Source organism: Hyperoodon ampullatus, assembly GCF_949752795.1.
Source record: "Hyperoodon ampullatus genome assembly, chromosome: 14".
Taxonomy (NCBI): domain Eukaryota; kingdom Metazoa; phylum Chordata; class Mammalia; order Artiodactyla; family Ziphiidae; genus Hyperoodon; species Hyperoodon ampullatus.
The window spans coordinates 40,519,416-40,539,075 of NC_136927.1; the positions used below are offsets into that span (position 1 = coordinate 40,519,416).

Here is a 19,660-nt window from a genome sequence, read left to right on the forward strand (position 1 = left end):
TGGGGTTAGTTTCCAGGGTTGTCTCTGGCCAATCATTCTGACTCAGGGTCCTCCCTGGTGACACGAGCATCGCTCAGCCAAGATGGATTCCAGCGAGAAGGATTCTGGGAGGTTGGTAGGACATATGGACTGGTGTCTCCTCTCTCCTTTTGACCTTTCCCAAATTCTTCCAGTTGGTGGTAGCTTGTTAGTTCTGTGTTCCTTACCAGGACCTCCTGTTGTAAGATAACACGTGCAAGTGGTTACTATCAGGCCTGGCCAGGGTGGGAGGTTTCAGTCACTCATTCCCCTAACGGGTTTGCAGCTTAATGGTGTCAGTAGACACAACCAAGCCTAAGATCGGAAGAAGGAAGGATTTATTATTACTTGAAGCAAGTAGGGAGAACACCGGGGATCCTTCCCAAAGCAGTGTTTCCCAGAACAGCAATATTGGGGAAATTTTAAGGGAAGGGTACATGCATCTTCATGAGGGGACTTGAACAGAGGAGAATTCAGCATAGAATTGGGGCAAAGGTCAACAGAGTCCAAGCTTTAGTTGATTGAAGTTAAGAGGGTCAGAGCATCATCCTTCCATTCTCCAACTGGCTGGGGGCCTTAGTTCCTGAAGAACTCAAAGGTATATTATTATGTATATTCCTTGAGGAACCAGGACCCTGCCTTATCACAGCACCATTGTTTGACTGCCTTTTTTCTCTTCCTGCATTCCTTTGTTCCCTTAAGATCATTAAATACTGTGTTCAAGGGTAAGCACTGTGGCCAGGTGTAGATCACAAAATGTCTTCGGCCAAAATGGGTTCTCTTATGTCAAGAAAGCCATGCCTGGTTCTCTTTCTCCAGGGACCCCCTAAACTATCTGCTTACAGTATGAAGGCATCATGGTTTGTCCATTTATCTGTTGATGGACATTGGGTTGTTTCCCCCTTGGGGCTATTGTGAGCAAAGCTGCTAGGAACATGTGTGTAAAGCCTTTGTGGAACCTATGTTTTCATTTCTTTTTATAAATACCTAAGAGTGGAATTGCTGGGCCATAAGGTAGGGGTATGTTAACTTTGTAAGAAACTTCCAAAAGATTCTCCAAAGTGGTCGCACCATCTTCTCTCCTATTCTTTACAGCACTAAGAGAGGACCAGAAAAGCCTGACAATCAGAGAAACTGTGGGAGGTGACATGCCATGACCAGTGGGCCACAATCAGGCCTCACAGATGAATAATCATGAGGCTAAAAAATTCTGGACTTCCCGTTTTTCTAGGACAACTGGAAGGTCTGGCCCCACTGGGCCTGTGTTCCCCCAGTTGGAGCTGAGTCATGGCTGGGATGTAGCTCTCCTGTCTGCCACAGCCGTATCTGGCCCACCTCTCTCATCTGTGTGCGTTGTCTGTAGCACCGTGCCCATGGAACGTGCCCGTGGCCCCCCAGACATGCCCCCAAGAAATCAGGACTGGACCCCAGGTTGGTGGAGCAATGCATCTTCTGCCTTCCTGGTGTTGAGTCCTCCACTGCAGATCACAGGCTCAGGCCGTCCATTCCCTGGCTCTCTGTCCGCCCATCCCCTTTCTCCAAATTCTAGCTGTTCCTTCTGTCCATCTGTCCTCCCAGGCCGGCCACCACCTTGCAGGCCCCAGTTCATGCTGACGTCAGTCCAACTGCTGAGTCTCTGTGCATCCAGGGTGCCCTCTGTCCGGTGGGACGCGTCTCTAAGCCATACCCACTGGCCCTGTAGCGTTCTAGAATGAAACGCCCAGGGTTCAAATCCCGGTTCTGCCACTCACAGCTGGTGACTTGGGCAAGTTACTCACCCTTCTCTACCTCTATCTTTTCATCAGTAAAGTGGACGTAACAATAAGATCTGTCCCGGAGGCTTGTTGGAGAGACCAAGTGAGCAGAGACGTGGAAACATTTAGAATAGAACCAGGAGCATATTGATTCTCACCATGCTTTCTGAACTGCTCTGTGCCAGGGGCTGCCCCCGCCCAGGGCCCGGGCAGGTCGAGGGAAGGAGAGAGGTGGGCTGGAGGTGGGGTCTGTGGTGGAGTGGGGAGGGATGGCCACGCCTCTGCTCTAGCCAGTGGCCGTCCTGTGTCCATGTGGGCCTGGTCTGGCCAGATCTTCAGATTGTTCTAGTAAAGTGGGAAATCCAGAGTGTTATTCAGTCTCTCGTTTTGCAAAGGCTAGTAGCTATCTTTTTTTTTCTTTTTAATTTTGAACGCTCTGAGCATCCAGTGCAAGCCTTCTGCTGTCCCCCACTGCCTGTCCTGGTGTTGTGGGCTGGACGTGGGCCCCCGGCCACAGCTCGGTCACTCCTGACAACTCATCTGGGCTCCAGGCGCCTGTCTTTGTCCTGCTTTGGTCTGGAGAGCGCACGGAAAAGGAGCCGAACAAAGGTGGTCACTGTTGCTGCTGCAGCAGCGGTAGGGCCACGGCAAGTGCCCTCCTGGGACTGTCCCTCTGTCCCCGTCCTCCCCTGCCAGCGTCTCCCCTCCCCCCCTCCAGCTCGTCCCAAGCCCGCCCGTCCCCAGCGCGGAGGCGGGCCTGTGGCAGAGTGGGTGAGTGCAGCAGGACGGTGCCCTGGGCTGCAACAGCTCCCCTCCCCTTCCCAGCCATGGGCCCCCCACCAGGTGAGGAGGGAGGCCATGTGGGCGGGGCTCAGGTCAGCCCATCTTCCCCGCAGGGGCCTGCTCAGAGTTCAAGTTCAAGTTCAGGGTTCAGGACTGGCCCGGGACCTCTCCTCTGCCCCGGGGGAGATCATTACGCTTCCTCTAAGCCCTGCTGTATGTAGCCCAGGCTGGAATTTGGATTTTGACCTGCAAGGAGCCTCTCTTAGCAGGCGGTGCCGGAGGGAGGGCCACTGCCGTTCTTCCAAACTCTGGCTGCGAGGGAAAAGGAGCCCAGTGTCTCCCTCCTCACAGCCACCTCTCTCTCCTTCTGCCTCAGACGCCACCGACAGGACCCAGGGCAGGTGGGCCCTGCATCCAGAGGAAGGTAAGACTCCCTACTCCCAGCCCCGCAAACTGATACCCATTCTGCAAACTGGGGAAGCTGGTCTGGGGACCGGAGGCAGTGCTGGCAGGAAGGATGGGGTGGGGAGCGCACAGCTCCTCTCCTTGGGAGAGGGCTTGTCGAGGCAAACGGAGTGTGTTTGGCGGGGTGGGTACAGCCAGCGCACCAGGCAGGCGAGGCTCGCAGCGCCTCCACTTAACCGAGTTCACGGATGTGGAGCGATCATTTCACCTCACTTAGCCTCCGGCTCCTTATCTGTCAAATGAGAACTTGAACCTCAGCACAGCCCAGCCCACAGGTGTGGTGGACTCACGAGGACCCAAGAGATAAGCAGGTGAAAAATACCTACAAAGAACAACAAAGCCCTGGGGGATGTGTAAGTGCCATGCAAAGCAAATATGCCAGGCACGTGCTGAGAGCCTCACATCCTGGGCCTGGTCTGGCTGGCCCAGCCACTGTAAGTCACAGACAGAGGCTGAGAGCCATTAAGAAACGTGCCCAAGGTTGCACGGATAGGGGGGAGGCAAAGCTGAGACCCAACTCCCACGGCCAGCCGTGAGCTTAGACACAAGGTCTGCTTTTCAAATGATGTCTCGATGACCGATTCCGGGGAAGCAGCCGAGAGAGATGCCCTCCTCCAAAGGGCATCCTGAGGATATGACTTTGGCAGCGGCGGGGTTTGGGAGTGGGTGTCACAATTGCAGGCTGAGAAAATTCCACATTTGTTTGCTATACAAGGGTTTACTGAGTGCCTGCTTTGAGGACACAGCGTGAGCGAGACGGACAGGGTCCCTGCCTTCGCAGAGCTTACAGTAGAGTGGGAACGGGAGGTAATGAGAGAATTGTACAAACAAATGTCCTGCTTGATTCAACGGTTATGGGAAGTCATGTTTGCTATCATGGCAAATCATTTAGGGATCCAACTTAGATTGAAGCCAAGAGAAGACTCCTCTGGGGCTGTGACAGTAGGGTGCCATCTGAAGGATGAGTAAGGGTTCCTCAAGCCAAGAGTGCAGGGAAGAGCGCTCCAGGCAAGGGCGGGTGGGATGGGCGGAATGGCAAAGACCCTGAGGCAGAACTAGTGCTCAGGGATAGAAATAAGAGCAGGGTGAGATGGGGCTGGGGCCACAGCAGAGCACATCACCAGGCCCTGATTCTCTGAGCAGGAAAAGGAACTGATCTGATTTATGTTCAAAGATCTCTCTGACTTCCATGTAAGGGGAGTGGATTCCAAGGAAGCAAGAGTGTCATCGGGAAGGCAAGATGGGAGATTCTTCCAGTGATGGTGGCTTGAATGAAAGCAATAAAAGTAAAGGTGAGGGCTTCCCTGGAGGCACAGTGGTTGAGAGTCCACCTGCCGATGCAGGGGACACAGGTTCGTGCCCCGGTCCGGGAAGATCCCACACGCCGTGGAGTGGCTGGACCCGTGAGCCATGGCCGCTGAGCCTGTGCGTCTGGAGCCTGTGCTCCGCAACAGGAGAGGCCGCAACAGTGAGAGGCCCGCGTACCGCAAAAAAATAATAAAATAAAATAAAAGTAAAGGTGAGGGGAAATGGATAGATTGCAGCTCTGCTTTAGAATTAGAACAGAATGGGATTAGAGGTCAATAGATTCCGGGAGTTGAGCAAGAGACACTATAACGTCTTTGATGGTACGTTTGCGAGCCCCGGCATCCTTGGTGCTTAGACATAGTAGCCAGCACGTAGGAGGTGCTCACAGACCACTGCGTGAGTGAATGAATGAATGAATGAATGAATGCAAGACCTAAGGATGACTCTCGGGTTTCTGGCCTGAGCAGCAGGGTAGATGAAGTTGCCATTTAGTGAGAAGGGAAGGACTGGCAGCTCTTGAAGACTGTGGTCTCTGAGTTGGATGTATTACATTTGAGATGCCGACTGGGCATCCGTGAGAGATTCCAGGCCGGCATTTGGATGGACAGGTCTGGGGCTCAGAAGGTGTTCTTGTGACATCTATTCTCTCTAGGAATCAAGAGACAAGGTCGTCACTGAAGTGGGGAGGCGGGGGGAGGAGAAACCTCACCTGGCTCCCTGGTACTCACACCTGCTAACCTCCTGAGCCAGACCCTGCCTTGCCCATTGTTTCCTTCCTAGTGACCGGAGAGGTGGCTCTTTCTAACAGGCTGGGGAGAGTCCCAGCCTCTGCTTCAGCTCAGAGACCGCTGGAATCTGTCCTCTGGCCCTTTTTTCTAGAGACCCGTTCCTAATGAACCACATAGCATCAGCTGGTTGAGCAGGCCAGAGGTGGTCCTCCTTCGGCCCTCACTTCTGCAGTTTTAGGCTCTGACGGCTCCACTCAGCCTGACAGAACTGACCCCCTCCCTCTGATTGGGCTCCGTCTACCACCAGCCTCTCTGGGCATCTTGGACTTGAGCCAAAGGCCAGGCTTGTGGCTGAGGAAGGAGGCAGCTACCTCCACAAAGGAGTGGAAGGAAAGGGCGTGAGTGTCTGCCGGCCCCGGAGGTGTGGCCTGTGCAGGCCCTTGTTGTCAGCTCTGGAATTTTCCCTGCCAAGGGCGCACGTGCTGAGCAGTGGTTAGGAACTTGCAGGTCAAGCCCCTGTTGGAAGCCCCGGTTCAGTCATTTACCAGTGGCGTGACCTTGGGGCCCCAGCTTGGGCTTTGTTTTCCCCACCTGTTCAGTGGGGTTAACCAGAGACCTGACCTCTTAGGGGTGCAGTGTGCTTAAAGTGAGATCCACACACGTAGGGGCCGGGGTCTGCGTGACCACAAAGTCCGTGCTCTTTTTCTTTTTTCCTTTAATGGTTTTACCAGAAGGATGGAGTCAGACCAAGTATTCTGGACCTGATCACGTTCTATAACGAACTCGATTAATGCTTTTAGCAAAACTGTGACATAGGTCTGATTAATATCCCCATTTTATAGATGGGAAAACTGAGCCTCAGAGAGCTTATTTGCCCAAGATCACGGAGCTAGTAAGTGATAGAGCTGGGATTTGAACCGGGCAATGCAGTTCTAACATCTTTACACTTGATCGCAGTGCATCTATTTCCCAGGGAGTTTTTGCATGTAATTAAACTTTGTAATTAGATGGTCATTGTCATCTTTAGCCAGTGCAGAGTCCTTCCCTGGTTTCTCTCTCTGTCTCTTTCATTTTCTGTCCCTGCTAACGTGTTTGCTGTTCTTCAGCAAATAGGCCTGCATCCTGGCAAAATAGTTGGTACTATCTTCTGTCTCAGAATGTATTTAATATACACATATGGTTTTATGCTGTAAATCTCTTTCTGCTTGTTCCTTTTTCTTCCATCATGAAATGTTTCAGATGCACACATGTTGTAGAGAATACTGTAGCCCCACCAGTGCACACAAACGCAGGAGACGGCCTCAGCAACCGAGCGCAGGGAATATGGTCAGAGCCCTCACCTTGCTGTGGATGTGCTTCCCCATCCTTGCCTCGCACTGGGGAAAATTTCCACATCTGCTCTGGCAAATTATGTAAGCGGCTGAAAGGAAAGGGGTGAGCAGCCGTCTCTGCTTGCTGAGTTTCCTGTGTTCTTTGGCCAATTGGCAACTGCAAGGGTAGTGTGTTCTTGCAAACAGGGCCGTTGTTACAATGCCCGCTGTACCTAGACTCCTGTCAACCCTGGCCTCCCACAGGGGAGGGTCCCTCCCAGGAGGTGAAGCCCTCCCGGCGCAGTGCAACTGGTGGCTCTGGGCACACAAGGAGCTGCAAGGGGCTGAGTGAGATCTCTCGAGGATGGGGGGCCACATCCACAGTAATCACCACTTTTTCCTCCGTGCCTAGCACAGAGCCTGGCACACAGCTGGTGCCTAATAAATGTTTGTGGAAAAGAAACAAGTAGAGGGAGGGGAGGACTGAAGGAGGGGAGGAGAGAAAGAAGGAGAGAAGGGCAGGAGGAAGGGAGGAAAAAGAGACACACCAGCTAGTATTGGATAACAATGAGCTTCGGTTCAGGACCTGGGTTCAAATCCCACCTCTGGCACTTAGTGTGACCCAGAGGCCAGTGGCACAGCCAGGACCTGAACCCAGCTCACTGTTACTTCTTGGTGGCTCCATTTCCCACCTGTAAAGTGGAGGTGTAATGTGTTTGTCTCACTGGGCTGACAAGGATGAGATAAGAGGACCAATGTAAAGTGAGCTCCAGGCCTGGCACTTCAATAAATAGTGCTCACTAAGCTTTAGAGATGGTCCCTGTTACGGTGACAGCGTGACTTTACTGAACGAGGGCACGTGGAGGGCTCCGCTGGCCGAGGCAGCAGCACTTGGGTTCCACAGCTTCTTTGGTCCATTGTCCGAGCTCCTGTTCCCACCCTGAAGACACAGCCAGTCCCTCCTGGCCGCCGGCAGGTCCCCCCCCTCCCTGGGACTCAGGAAGAGCCTGGAGTTGGTGCCAGCCTGCCCGGAGTTGGTGATGAATGACTTGTTTATCTGCTCCCGCCCCTCTCGGTGCCTGGCAGGCAGAGGCCTGGAAGGGGCGGCTGGGAGCTGGGCTGGACACGGGGGAGGGAGTGTCACCAGTCTTTCTGCGGCCCTTCCTCCTTCCTTCCTCCTCTTCCTCCCTTTCAGACCCGTGGGGTTCTAGAACAAGCTGCCCCACTCCCCAGTTCAGCATCAATCTCCACCTTAAACTGCTTCCTCCGCTCCTAGCCCTCATCTTCCCCAAGTCCCCTGTTTTGGAAGCAGCAAAGTACTTCAAGATACTTCAAAACAGTTGAACTGTTTGAAAATGCAGGCTCTGAACCCTCCTACACTGTTGGTGGGAATGTAAACTGGTGCAGCCACTATGGAGAACAGTATGCAGCTTCCCCAGAAAAACTAAAAATGGAGTTACCATGTGATCCAGCAATCCCACTCCTGGGCATATATTCAGAGAAAACTCTAATTCGAAAAGATACAGTGCACCTCAGTGTTCATAGCAGCACTATTTACAATAGCCAAGACATGGAAGCAACCTAATTGTCCATCAACAGAGGAATGGATAAGGAAGTGGTATATATATACAATGGAATACTACTCAGCCATAAAAAAGAATGAAATAATGCCATTTGCAGCAACATGGATGGACCTAGAGATTATCATACTAAGTGAAGTAAGTTGGAGAAAGACAAATATCATATGACATCACTTATATGTGGTGTCTAAAAAAATGATACAAATGAACTTATATACGAAACAGAAATAGACTCACCGACATAGAAAACAAACATATGGTTACCAAAGGGGAAAGAGAAGAGATAAATTAGGAGTTTGGGATTAACAGATACACACTACTATATATAAAATAGATAAACAACAAGGACCTACTGTATAACACAGGGAAGTATATTCAATATCTTGTAATGACCTCTAATGGAAAAGAATCTGAAAAAGGAGATATATATATATATATATATATATATATATGAATATATATACTCATATGAATCACTTTGCTGTATATCAGAAACTAGCACAATATTGTAAATCAACTATACTTTAATAAATTTTTGTGTGTGTGTGGTACGCGGGCCTCTCACTGTTGTGGCCTCTCCCGTTGCGGGAAACAGGCTCCGGACGCGCAGGCTCAGAGGCCATGGCTCACAGGCCCAGCTGCTCCGCAGCATGTGGGATCTTCCCGGACCGGGGCACGAACCCGTGTCCCCTGCATCGGCAGGCAGACTCTCAACAACTGCGACACCAGGGAAGCTTTAAATATTTTTTTTTAAATCATGGCAAAAAAAGAAAGAAAGAAAGAAAGAAAATGCAGGCTCTGAAGTTAGACAGGTCTGGATTTGAGTCCTGCCTTGGGCACTCAGTCATGTGACACCACTTCCTTGACTGTGGAGTAGCAATAAGAACACTACCTACCTAACAGGAGCTTCACCCCTGAGTCAGCCTTAAGGACCATCTACTCTGTCCTCCCCAAGCCTCCAGAATCAGCCTCTTGGTTAGACCCTCATTTATGAACCTCTACTTCCACCCTAGGGAGGGTCTCCAGCACCAGTCTTCCCTTTCCACTTTCTCCCTGCAAGTTCTCTGGTTCATTTAGGTTATTACCATCCCATTGGACAGACGACAATGACCATAAAACCTAGGCTTGACTGAGGCAGGGAGGGCTGAGGAGTGATCTGAGGTAGAATTGGGGCTTCCACTACGCACTCCTGCATTCAAGCAGGGTAAGTGAGTTGGGTTTGCCTGATACTGGCAAGTCTATACTCCCTCCTTCCCTCCTTCTCTTGTCCTTTCATCTTTGGATGAGAGCTATGAATCAGTGATTGCTTGAGTCTTCTCACAGGTCTGAGAAGCTGTGAGCATCCTCTCAACAGAAGAGCAAGGCTCGCCCCCAGTATACTGTACTTGGTGTGGGAAGGGACGTTAAAAGTTATTGAGCGCCCCCCTGAGGCACCTTCTCCAAGCGACTGTCCAATCTTCTAGGGCTCAAAGGCAGTGGTTCTCAACCCAGGGGACACTTGTGGCTCTCACAACTGTGGGAAGGGTGCTACTGGCATCTAGTGGGTAGCTACCAGGGATGCTGCTAAACGTCCTACAATGCACAAGACAGCTCTCTATAACAAAGAATTATGTGAGCCAAAATGCCAATAGTATTGCAGATGAAAAACTCTGCTTTAAGAACAAGGAACATCCCGCCCAGGTGACCAGCCCATTCTGTCTTTGGGCAGCTCTGATTAGAAGCAGGAAACTATCTCCAGTTCTCCCCCCGCCTCTCGCTTACCCTGTTAATTAATCTCCAGGTCCTACCGATTCTAACCCAAATTATTTCTCTAATGCACTTTCTCTCACCCTCCATATACTTCATCTCAAGTCTGGGTTATTTCAAAATACCCTTCCCGCCCACGTTTTTTGCTTTCAGTCAAGCCTCTCCTGCCCTGCACCGCTTCCACCACCTTGTTCAAAATTCTTCAGTAGCATTTCTTAACCTAGACCAGAGGGGTGCCACAGAGGCATTGCTGCCTACCGGGAGATGTTTTGAAAATGTATCGGATATTTTTGGTTGTCACAATGACTTGGGGTACCATGGCTGGGTGGAGACCAGATGTGCTAGACACCTTGAAATTCACAGAACTTCCCCAAGCAACCAGGTCTTTCAGATGTCCCACCTGACCTTCATGCAGGCGAAAAACATGCTTACAATTATCCGAGAGTAGAACCAGTTTGCACAAAACACAAAGTTTTGGCTGTTGTTTTTTTTTTTACATTGAAAAAATAGCACAGGGGACTATATTCAATATCTTATAATAACCTATCATGGAAAAGAATCTGAAAAAGAATATTTATCACTTTGCTATACACCTGAAACTAGCACAACATTGTAAATTAACTTTACTTCATTTAAAAAATGGTTTTAAAAAATGTACCTGATTTATTTTCACCAAGCTGGCTCTGATATTTCTCAGAGGGCTCCATCTTAAGTTAAAAGCATGGTATATCGTGGGAGTTGTTTGGACTTCTTCATAACATTTAAAATCACAAAGCATTTTTCACAAATTTAAACATTCTGGTGTTCCTCTGTAAATTCATGCTTTATTCTGTGTTTCTGGAATAGAATGGATTCCTATTTTCTTATTTCTCTTAAATTAAAAATCTATTCAGTATAATAGGTAAAATGATCTGACTGTCCCTTTGAGTCTTGCAGTGGAGTCAGATGGAGCAATTACATTTTGGATTATCCATCATTTTAATCATAAATTGCTTCTATTTCTCTTTTATAATAGAGTTAGAGCACTGTATTGATTTTTAAAAAAATTATGTGTGTAGGTAGGTAACACTAACTATGAATTTCATTTCAGTTTTCAGTAAAAGGAATATTACAAAATATTTGTTATAAAAACAGAGGATGGGGCTTCCCTGGTGGCGCAGTGGTTAAGAATCTGCCTGCCAATGCAGGGGAAATGGGTTTGAGTCCTGGTCCGGGAAAATCCCACATGTGACAGAGTAACTAAGCCCGTGAGCCACAACTACTGAGCCTGTGTGCTACAGCTACGGACGCCCACTCACCTAGAGCCCGTGATCTGCATCAATAGAAGCCACCGCAATGAGAAGCCCGCGCACTGCAACGAAGAGTAGCCCCCACTCGCCACAACTAGAGGAAGCCCTCATGCAGCAACGAAGACCCAACGCAGTCAAAAATAAATTAATTAAATAAATTTTAAAATGCTCAATTAAAAATTAAAATTAAAAACATAAAAACAGGGGATGAGGGCTTCCCTGGTGGTGCAGTGGTTGAGAGTCTGCCTGCCGATGCAGGGGACATGGGTTCGTGCCCCGGTCTGGGAAAATCCCACGTGCCACGGAGCGGCTGGGCCTATGAGCCATGGCCGCTGAGTCTGCGCGTCCGGAGCCTGTGCTCCGCAACGGGAGAGGCCACAGTACCGCAAAAAAAAAAAAAAAAAAAAACAACAACAGGGGATGATATCTGAAGATGATGACAACTGATGTTATCTTTGAAAATTACTGACCTTACAGAATCCTTTGAATGACATTAGAGGGCTGGTATAATGTCTTCATAGCCTTATACAAGCCTCACTGCCCATCTCCCTCTTTCCAATCTTACTTAATACTCAGGCAAGAATCTGATGGCTCCTTAAGCATGACATGTTTTTTCACACCTCAATGTCTGTAGATACCGTTGTCTTGGCCTGGAATGCTCTCTCATACCCGCTTATGCTGTGTAGGACCACCCACTCATTCTTCAAAACCCAGCTCATATGCTACCATCTGGATTTCTCCATGTAAAATTAGGTGGTCCTTACCTCATTGCACATTGTAGAAAATTAGTAATATTAATAATAGCAGCTACAATTTACTGAACACAGCTGTGCATGGCACTGTTCTTAACACTTCACAGGTACGAGCTCACAGCAATCTATGAAATGTAAACTCTTATTGCCCCATTTTGCAGATGGGAATGCTAAGGTTTTGAGAAGTTAGGGAATTTGTCCAAGTTCTCAGGATCAGTAAGTGGTGGAGCCAGCTTGATGACTCCTAAGCTTGAATCCTTAATACCTCTACCTCTATGTACCTCCACTGTATGAAACATCACGTTGTGTTATTATCTGAGTGGGTTTACCCCATTATTGGGGTGCACATCATAGAGGGCAGGACTGAGTTTTTCATTCCTGAACCCCTAGAGGCTGACACCTCCAGAGTGGAGCCATCTTAACACAGGAATAAGTCAAAGCCCAAATCGCTTATAGTAAAAAAATTACCCTTGAGAACTGTATTAGTTTCCAATTGCTGCTGTAACAAATTACCACAAACTTAGTGGCTTAAAACAACACAAGTTCATTATCTTACAGTTCTGGAAGTCAGAAGTTCTCAATGGGTCTTACTGCACTAAAGTCAAGGTGAGAGTAGGGCTCACTTCCTTCTGGATGCTCTAGGGGAGAATCCATTAATTGGCTTTTTCTAACTTCTAGAAGTCACCTGCATTCCTTGGCTCATGGCCCCATCACTCCATTATCAAAGCCAGCAACATTAGGCCAAATCCTTCTCACACTCTCATCTCTCTGGTTCTCTCATCTAATCTTCCCTTCCACTTTTAGGGACCCTAGTGATTGCATTAGTCCTACTCAGATAAACTCCCTATTTAAAGGGAAGCTGACTAGCAACCTTAATTACATCTGCAAATGAAATTGTCCTTTGTCATATAACGTAACACATTCACAGGCTCTGGGGATTAGGATGTAAACATCTTTGAGGGGGACATGATTCTACCCACCACAGGAATCCCTTAAATTGCCCAAGGAAGTGCAATATACTGAGAAATACCTTAAGATACTGGTTCAAAACATGGATTCTGGAGCAAGATTATTAGCCTTCAAATCCCAGCTCTACCACTTGAACTGTGTTACCTTAGGCAAGTTAGTTAACTTCTCTGTGCCTCAATTTTGCCAGCTGTAAGATGGTATGATAACAACAGTGCCCACTTTGCAGGTTTATAAACACTTAGGATGATGCCTGGCATGTAGTAAGTACTATGTAAGTGTTTATTAAATATATGCATTTTTATGGGCATATCCAGCAGTGAAACAAGATTGTATTGACTGGCTGAGCCTCTGACAAAATTGCTGGCTTGACTTTCACCCAGCAGTGAGGTACCTGGGGAGCAGAGACTGACCCAGGTGTCTTGTTTTTCTCTCACTCCCGGATATGTGGAAGAGGGTGGTGAAACATCTGTACTACTTAAATTGTGTATTCTTCTTTGTATTTTGCCAAGTGAGTGGTTGGATTGGTAAACATTAACTGTAGATTTGACGTGACTGCCTTGTAAATGTTTGCTGAGTGAGTGAGTGGGTGGATGCACCTGCCTTCCCGAGATTGTCTCCTCCACGTGTGTCCTCTTGCTCGGATGTCCCAAGGAGGCAGTCACAGAGAGGGTGAGAAGAGTGCCACCGGGTCCTGGCATCTGACACACATTTGCGCTTCCACAGGGGTGAGAGAGTTCATTCAGGACCATGGAGAGCAGCCCCAGCGGCCCTCAGCCCACGCGGTCAGATCTCCTGGAGGCATTTCCCCAGAGGACTCTGGAACCAGGTGACATTGCAGTGCTGGTTCTGTACTTCCTCTTTGTCCTGGCCGTTGGACTATGGGTAAGCCAGGTCAGGGGGAGGGAAAGTGGCTGGGGCGGGGTGAGAGACTAGCTGAAGGTCATACAGTAATCAGAACTTCTATTATTTTTATTTCTGGCTGCGCCACACGGCATGCGGGTTCTTAGTTCCCCGACCAGGGATCGAACCGGTGCCTCCTATAATGGAAGCACAGAGTCCTAGCCACTGGACCGCCAGGGAATTTCCTAATCAGAACTTTAATATTTAAAGAATGCGTTGAGTATCAACTGTGTGTCAAGTACCTTGTTAGGCACTTTCATTCATGTTACCTCATGTAATTTGCACAGGTCACTATGAAGAAGGTACTATTGCTATACCCCATTTTATAGATAAGAAAACTGAGGCTCAAAGAATTTAAGTTCCTTATTCTGTTAGTAAGTTAGGAGAGCTGGGGTTAGAATCCATATCTCCTTCACTTTGAAGCCCATGCTCTTTAAAAAAAATTATTTAAAAGGTAGTTTTGTTTTTTTAAAGGCAATGAAATAAAAACAACTTAAAATGACACACAGTGAAAAGTCCTACTACTACCTTCCCTCCACAGGCAACCACTGTTATTAACTTTTTAGTACATTAGTGTATTCTTCCAGAGTTTCTTTAGGTAAATCCAAGCAAATATTAATGTGTATATTTCCCTCATTCTTAAATAGAAGGTAGCTTATTATACATACTGTTTTTTACTTTGATATGTTTCACTGATCAGTGTCTCCTGGATATCTTTTCATATCAGTATATGGACGCTTCTGCATCTTCTTAAAAGTTGACCAATACTAACACACCACTGTAAAGCAATTATACTCCAATAAAGGTGTTAAAAAAAAAAAGTTGCCCAGTATTCCATAGATGATCACACCGCAATTTATTTAACCTGTTTCTTGCTGAGGGTCATTTGGATTGTTCCCCATCTCTTAACACTAAAATTTATGCTGTAATAAACAAGTCTTGGACACATTATTTTGGATGTATACAACTATAATGTAGGATAAATTCCCTGTAGTGGAATCATCAGGTTAAAGGATATATGTATTTGTAATTATGATAGCTTGTGTCAAATTGCCCTCCTTAGGTTTAGCGCCAATCTGCACAAAATCATTATGTATGAAAGTCACATTATCACATCCACAGCAACACTGCATTGTCAAACTTTTTCATTTTTGCCAAACTGACAGGGAAACACAATATCTCAATGTACTAATCAGTGAGGCTAAAATAAACATCCTTACATATGTATAAGAACCACTTGTTTCCTTTATGTGAAGTATGGTTTCATATTTTTTTTCCATTTTCATTAAGTTCTTGCTCTTATTCTTATCAATTTCTAGGAACGCTTTACATATTAAAGAGACAGTAACTTTGGGATAAAGGATAGTGCAGAGGAGGTGCTGCTATCTGATTTTCAGGTCAAATGACTTGAAAACTGTAGCCTACTGAGGTGTCCCCACTTCAGTTTGACTATTTGTAGATCATTTCTCTACTCTTACCCCTTAGCTTTCCCTCCTCCAGATCAATCAGGGGATAAAAGTGCTGGACATCCCAAAGACCATGGATCTGATATTGAGATGGGTGAGATGTTGTTAAGGGTCAGGGCTTTTATTTATCTATCTATTTATTTATTTACTTATTTATTTATTGTCACGCTGCATGGCTTGCGGGATCTTAGTTCCATGACCAGGGATCAAACCTGGGGCCCCGGCAGTGAAAGTGCCGAGTCCTAACCACTGGACCGCCAGGGAACTCCCAAGAGTCAGGGCTTTTGAGTCAGACAGGTTTGAGATCAGGATTAGGTGTAGGGGTGGAGTTAGGGTGAGGGTTAGAGTTCCTGGGAATCTATATTTTCACAAGAGGATTGGGAGACTCTGATGTATTACTGGTTTTTGAAGCCATGGATTTAGATGTTCCCTTTTAGCACAAGGAGTTCTTTACTCTTGGAAAATACTTCCTGTGTCAGGGCTCAGCAGGAATGAGCTGTAGTGTCTGTTTTCTATAGTAAGATCATTTGCAGAGATGAAAAGATATCATTTCATGTCATCTCCCATCCAGTAAGACTCCTATCACCAACACCTGCACCCAGAGGCTGGGAGAAGTTAACTTATCCAAGATCACAAATAGCTACGCAGTGGTTAAAATGTCTCTGTTAAAGCACCTTTAATGGTGGGAAGCTCACTCCTAAAGAGCTCTGAAACCAGGCTGACCTGGGTTTGAGTTCCCAGCCTTCTGCTCTGTAGAAATATGGCATGTATGTACGTGACTTTACTTCCAAGCCACAGTTTCTTCATCTGTTAAACTGGCCTGATGACATCAACCTCATAGGAGTTGGTGAGGATTAAAATGAGATGATGCTTCAAAATGACTAGTATAGTGTCTGTCACATAGTACTGATACTCAATAAATGATATCCATTGTGAGCAATCTATAGCTCATTGTGGCTTGTCTATACAAGCCATGAGTCTGAAACTCAAATGCCTAGGGGGATCTAGTGGGTTATTATACATCTGTGAGTCAGGGAGTGGTAGGGGCTGTGTTGACCTGAAGAGTTTATGTCTCCTCTAAGGGCATTCAGATGAAAATCTTCTTAAAAACCGTGGGTCAAACAAAATATATTTGATCTAAAAGATAAACTAGTGAATATAACAAAAAAGAAGTAGAATCACAGATATAGAGAACAAACTAGTGGTTACCAGTGGGGAGAGGGAAGGGGGTGAGGAGCAATACAAGGGTAGGGTATTAAGAGGTACAAACTATTATGCATAAAATAAGCTACAAGAATATATTGTACACGGCTTCCCTGGTGGCACAGTGGTTAAGAATCCGCCTGTCAGTGCAAGGGACACGGGTTTGATCCCTGGTCCGGGAAGATCCCACACGCCGTGGAGCAACTAAGCCCATGTGCCACAACTACTGAGCCTGCACTCTAGAGCTCGCGAGCCACAACTACTGAAGCCCACGTGCCACAACTACTGAAGCCCGTGTGCCTAGAGCCCATGCTCTGCAACAAGATAAGCCACCCAATGAGAAGCCCACACACCGCAATGAAGAATAGCCCCCGCTCGCCACAACTAGAGAAAAGCCCGCATGCAGCAACAAAGACCCAACGCAGCAAAAAAAAAATAATTAATTAATTTTTAAAAAAAGAATATATTGTACAATACAGGGAATATAGCCAATATTTTATAACAACTATAAATGGAGTATAACCTTTAAAAATTTTGAATCACCATATTGTATAGCTGTAAATTATGTAATATTACACATCAACTATACTTTTTTTAAAAAAATGATCTATTTATTTTTATTTATTTTGGCTGTGGGGTCTTCATTGCGGCATGTGGAATCTTTTAGTTATGGAATGCATCCGGGATCTATTTCCCCAACCAGGGATTGAACCCTGACCCCCTGCATTAGGAGCACAGCCTTACCCGCTGGACTACCAGGGAAGTCATGTTTTTTTAAAGGACCTCAAAGTTTTGTACTTTTAAAAAAATTTCTAATTTTTATTTTTTGGCGAGCCACGGGGCACGTGAGATCTTAGTTCCCTCACCTGGGATCGAACCTGTGCCCCCGGCAGTGGAATCGTGGAGTCTTAACCTCTGGACTGCCAGGGGAGTCCCTTAATCTTTTTTTTAATTATAGGTGAGGGACTTCCCTGGCGGTCCAGCGATTAGGACTCTGTGCTTTCACTGCCAAGGGCCTGGGTTCGATCCCTGTCTGGGGAACTAAGATCCCACAAACCACGTGGCAAAAAAAAAAAAGTGAGTAAGATATTTCAGGCAAACAATGTCCATGGGAAGTATCGCTCAGGAACCTCTGCAAAAAAAACAAAAACAAACAAAAAACCAAAAACAAATAAACAAAAAACCCAAAATAAATTTGATGTCTGAGTCTGGCCTGCTGGACTCCCAGGTTATAATCTGTGGCCTAGACCATTTTGGGAGGTGTCTGATTGCTAACATTTCCCTCACCCACCCCTCTTCTTTGTTTCAGTCCACAGTGAAGACCAAAAGAGACACGGTGAAAGGCTATTTTCTAGCTGGAGGGGACATGGTGTGGTGGCCAGTAAGTAGTCTTTGGTTCAATTAAAATTACTTCTCAAAGACTCTTCAAGTGCTGATATTCTGTCTAAACTTTGCTCGCTCAAGACTCTCTGGTTCCATGTTGTCTGGAAGTCACAGTCTAGACTAGAGAAGGCTTAGCTCCAACTCAAATTTGTTTGAATAAAAAGAATTCATCAGCTCACCTAAGGGAAAAATTTAGGGTTGGTCTGGTTTCAGGTATGGCAGAGTATAGGGGCCCAAGTGATAAGTAGGACTGGTTTCTCCCTCTGTTTATCCTATCTATCTATCTATCTATCATCTATCTATCATTTATCTATCCATTATTTATCTGTCATCTATCTATTTCTATCTGCTTCTCTTCTTCTGGATGGGTGCTATTCCCAAACAGGCTCAACTTCATGTCAACAAGATGGCGGCCACTGCTCCAGACCTTTCATCCTCTCAAGTTCCAGCCTAGCAAGGGAAGAGCACCTGCCTCCATGACAGTATCCCGGAAAATATCCCATCTTTGATTGTGTCCCTTGCCCATCTCTGTGCCAATCACTGTGACCAAGGTAGTTTGATGTGCTAACTGGCTCATGATGTGCTAACTGGCTCAAGCCTGGGTCACACACTCAGTGCCTAAGCTGTGGGGCATGGAGCCTGCTCTGAGGCATATGTGATGAGAAATGAGAGGGGCTAGACTCTGAAGGAAAACTGGAGAGCATGACTGGGACAAGGTGGAATGGGTGTTGAGAACATAAATAACAAATACAACAGCCCAATTAGTATTTTCTTTTCAAGGGTAGCTAAAGGCATTACTAAATACACACACGCACACGTACATGTGCAACATACACATGCACACAGACCTCTGCTTCCTGGGCCCTGAGTAGGGGATCAGGAATAATAATTTTATTCATGATCTCTTAATATAAGTGTTAAATCTTTGAACTAAAAAAAGAGAAGACATCTCCCATTTTCAGGGAGTCCCAAAGATGTAGGATGTGAGATGCAGAGATAACAGGTATGTAAGTTTCTGGTCCATGAGATGTTTAAAGACAATGACCACAGTGTCCTCAAAAGATACCAAAAATGAGCTCTGGATTATATATTCAACCAATTCATTTAAAAAATTCCCTGAGGGGCTTCCCTGGTGACGCAGTGGTTGAGAGTCCGCCTGCCGATGCAGGGGACGTGGGTTCGTGCCCCGGTCCGGGAAGATCCCACATGCTGCGGAGCAACTAAGCCCATGTGCCACAACTACTGAGCCTGCACTCTAGAGTCCATGAGCCACAACTACTGAGCCCATGTGCTGCAACTACTGAAGCCCACGTGCCGCAACTACTGAAGCCCACGTGCCTAGAGCCCGTGCTCCACAATGAGAGAAGCCACCTCAATGAGAAGCTCGCTCACTGCAATGAAGAGTAGCCCCAGTTCACCGCAAATAGAGAAAGCCTGCATGCAGCAACAAAGACCCAACACAGCCAAAAATAAATAAATAAAATAAAATAAAAATAAAAGAGAATGCAAGCCTCAGGCTAAGTGAATTTGGTCGTCCAGAGAACCTAGCTAGAATTTAATAATTTTTTTTTCATTTTCATTTTATTTGTATGGTTCTCTTCTATGTAGAGCAAGTGATACTGATTTTCTACTTAAGGCTGTGGATACATACATGTATATATATATACATATATATATATATGCATGTACTATTATATTACTAATATATTGTATTAATATATAATACATTGATTAAATAATATGTGATTCATATATATGAGTTAAAGAAGAAGTCAATATAAGGTAAAATATTAAGTAAATAGCAGTGCAGGTGCAGTGAACTTAGAGAAGGCTACAAAGGAAATATTCAGTGACAGTTTTAAGAAATCCTGGTCTAGGGGTCTCTATGATGAGTGATGCTGAGTTCCTAAAATTCAGTAGGAATACAGCAGCCCACCTAAATATGCCTGCTTTTGCATGTCACTTCTGGGACCATTTCTCTGCTCATACTCCTTGGATGCCCCTTC

The 19,660-nt window shown here is 46.4% G+C and overlaps 1 protein-coding gene across 6 annotated transcripts in view; it reads left to right on the forward strand.

The window, feature by feature from the left end:
- Window positions 1-2,789: 2,789 nt before the first annotated feature.
- The window catches only part of SLC5A11 (solute carrier family 5 member 11), a gene marked incomplete at both ends in the record, with an annotated part of 56,580 nt that continues 39,709 nt past the window's right edge, over window positions 2,790-19,660 (forward strand). For 4 of the 6 annotated variants that reach the window (XM_079718636.1, XM_079718637.1, XM_079718638.1 and 1 more), the window contains 2 exons: window positions 13,450-13,584; window positions 17,581-17,652. In XM_079718636.1, coding sequence (XP_079574762.1) covers window positions 13,450-13,584; window positions 17,581-17,652 — 207 coding nt within the window. Of the gene's footprint in view, window positions 2,980-13,425; window positions 13,585-17,580; window positions 17,653-19,660 lie in introns of those variants that run through there. The other 2 variants (XM_079718641.1, XM_079718640.1) reach the window with 2 other exon arrangements.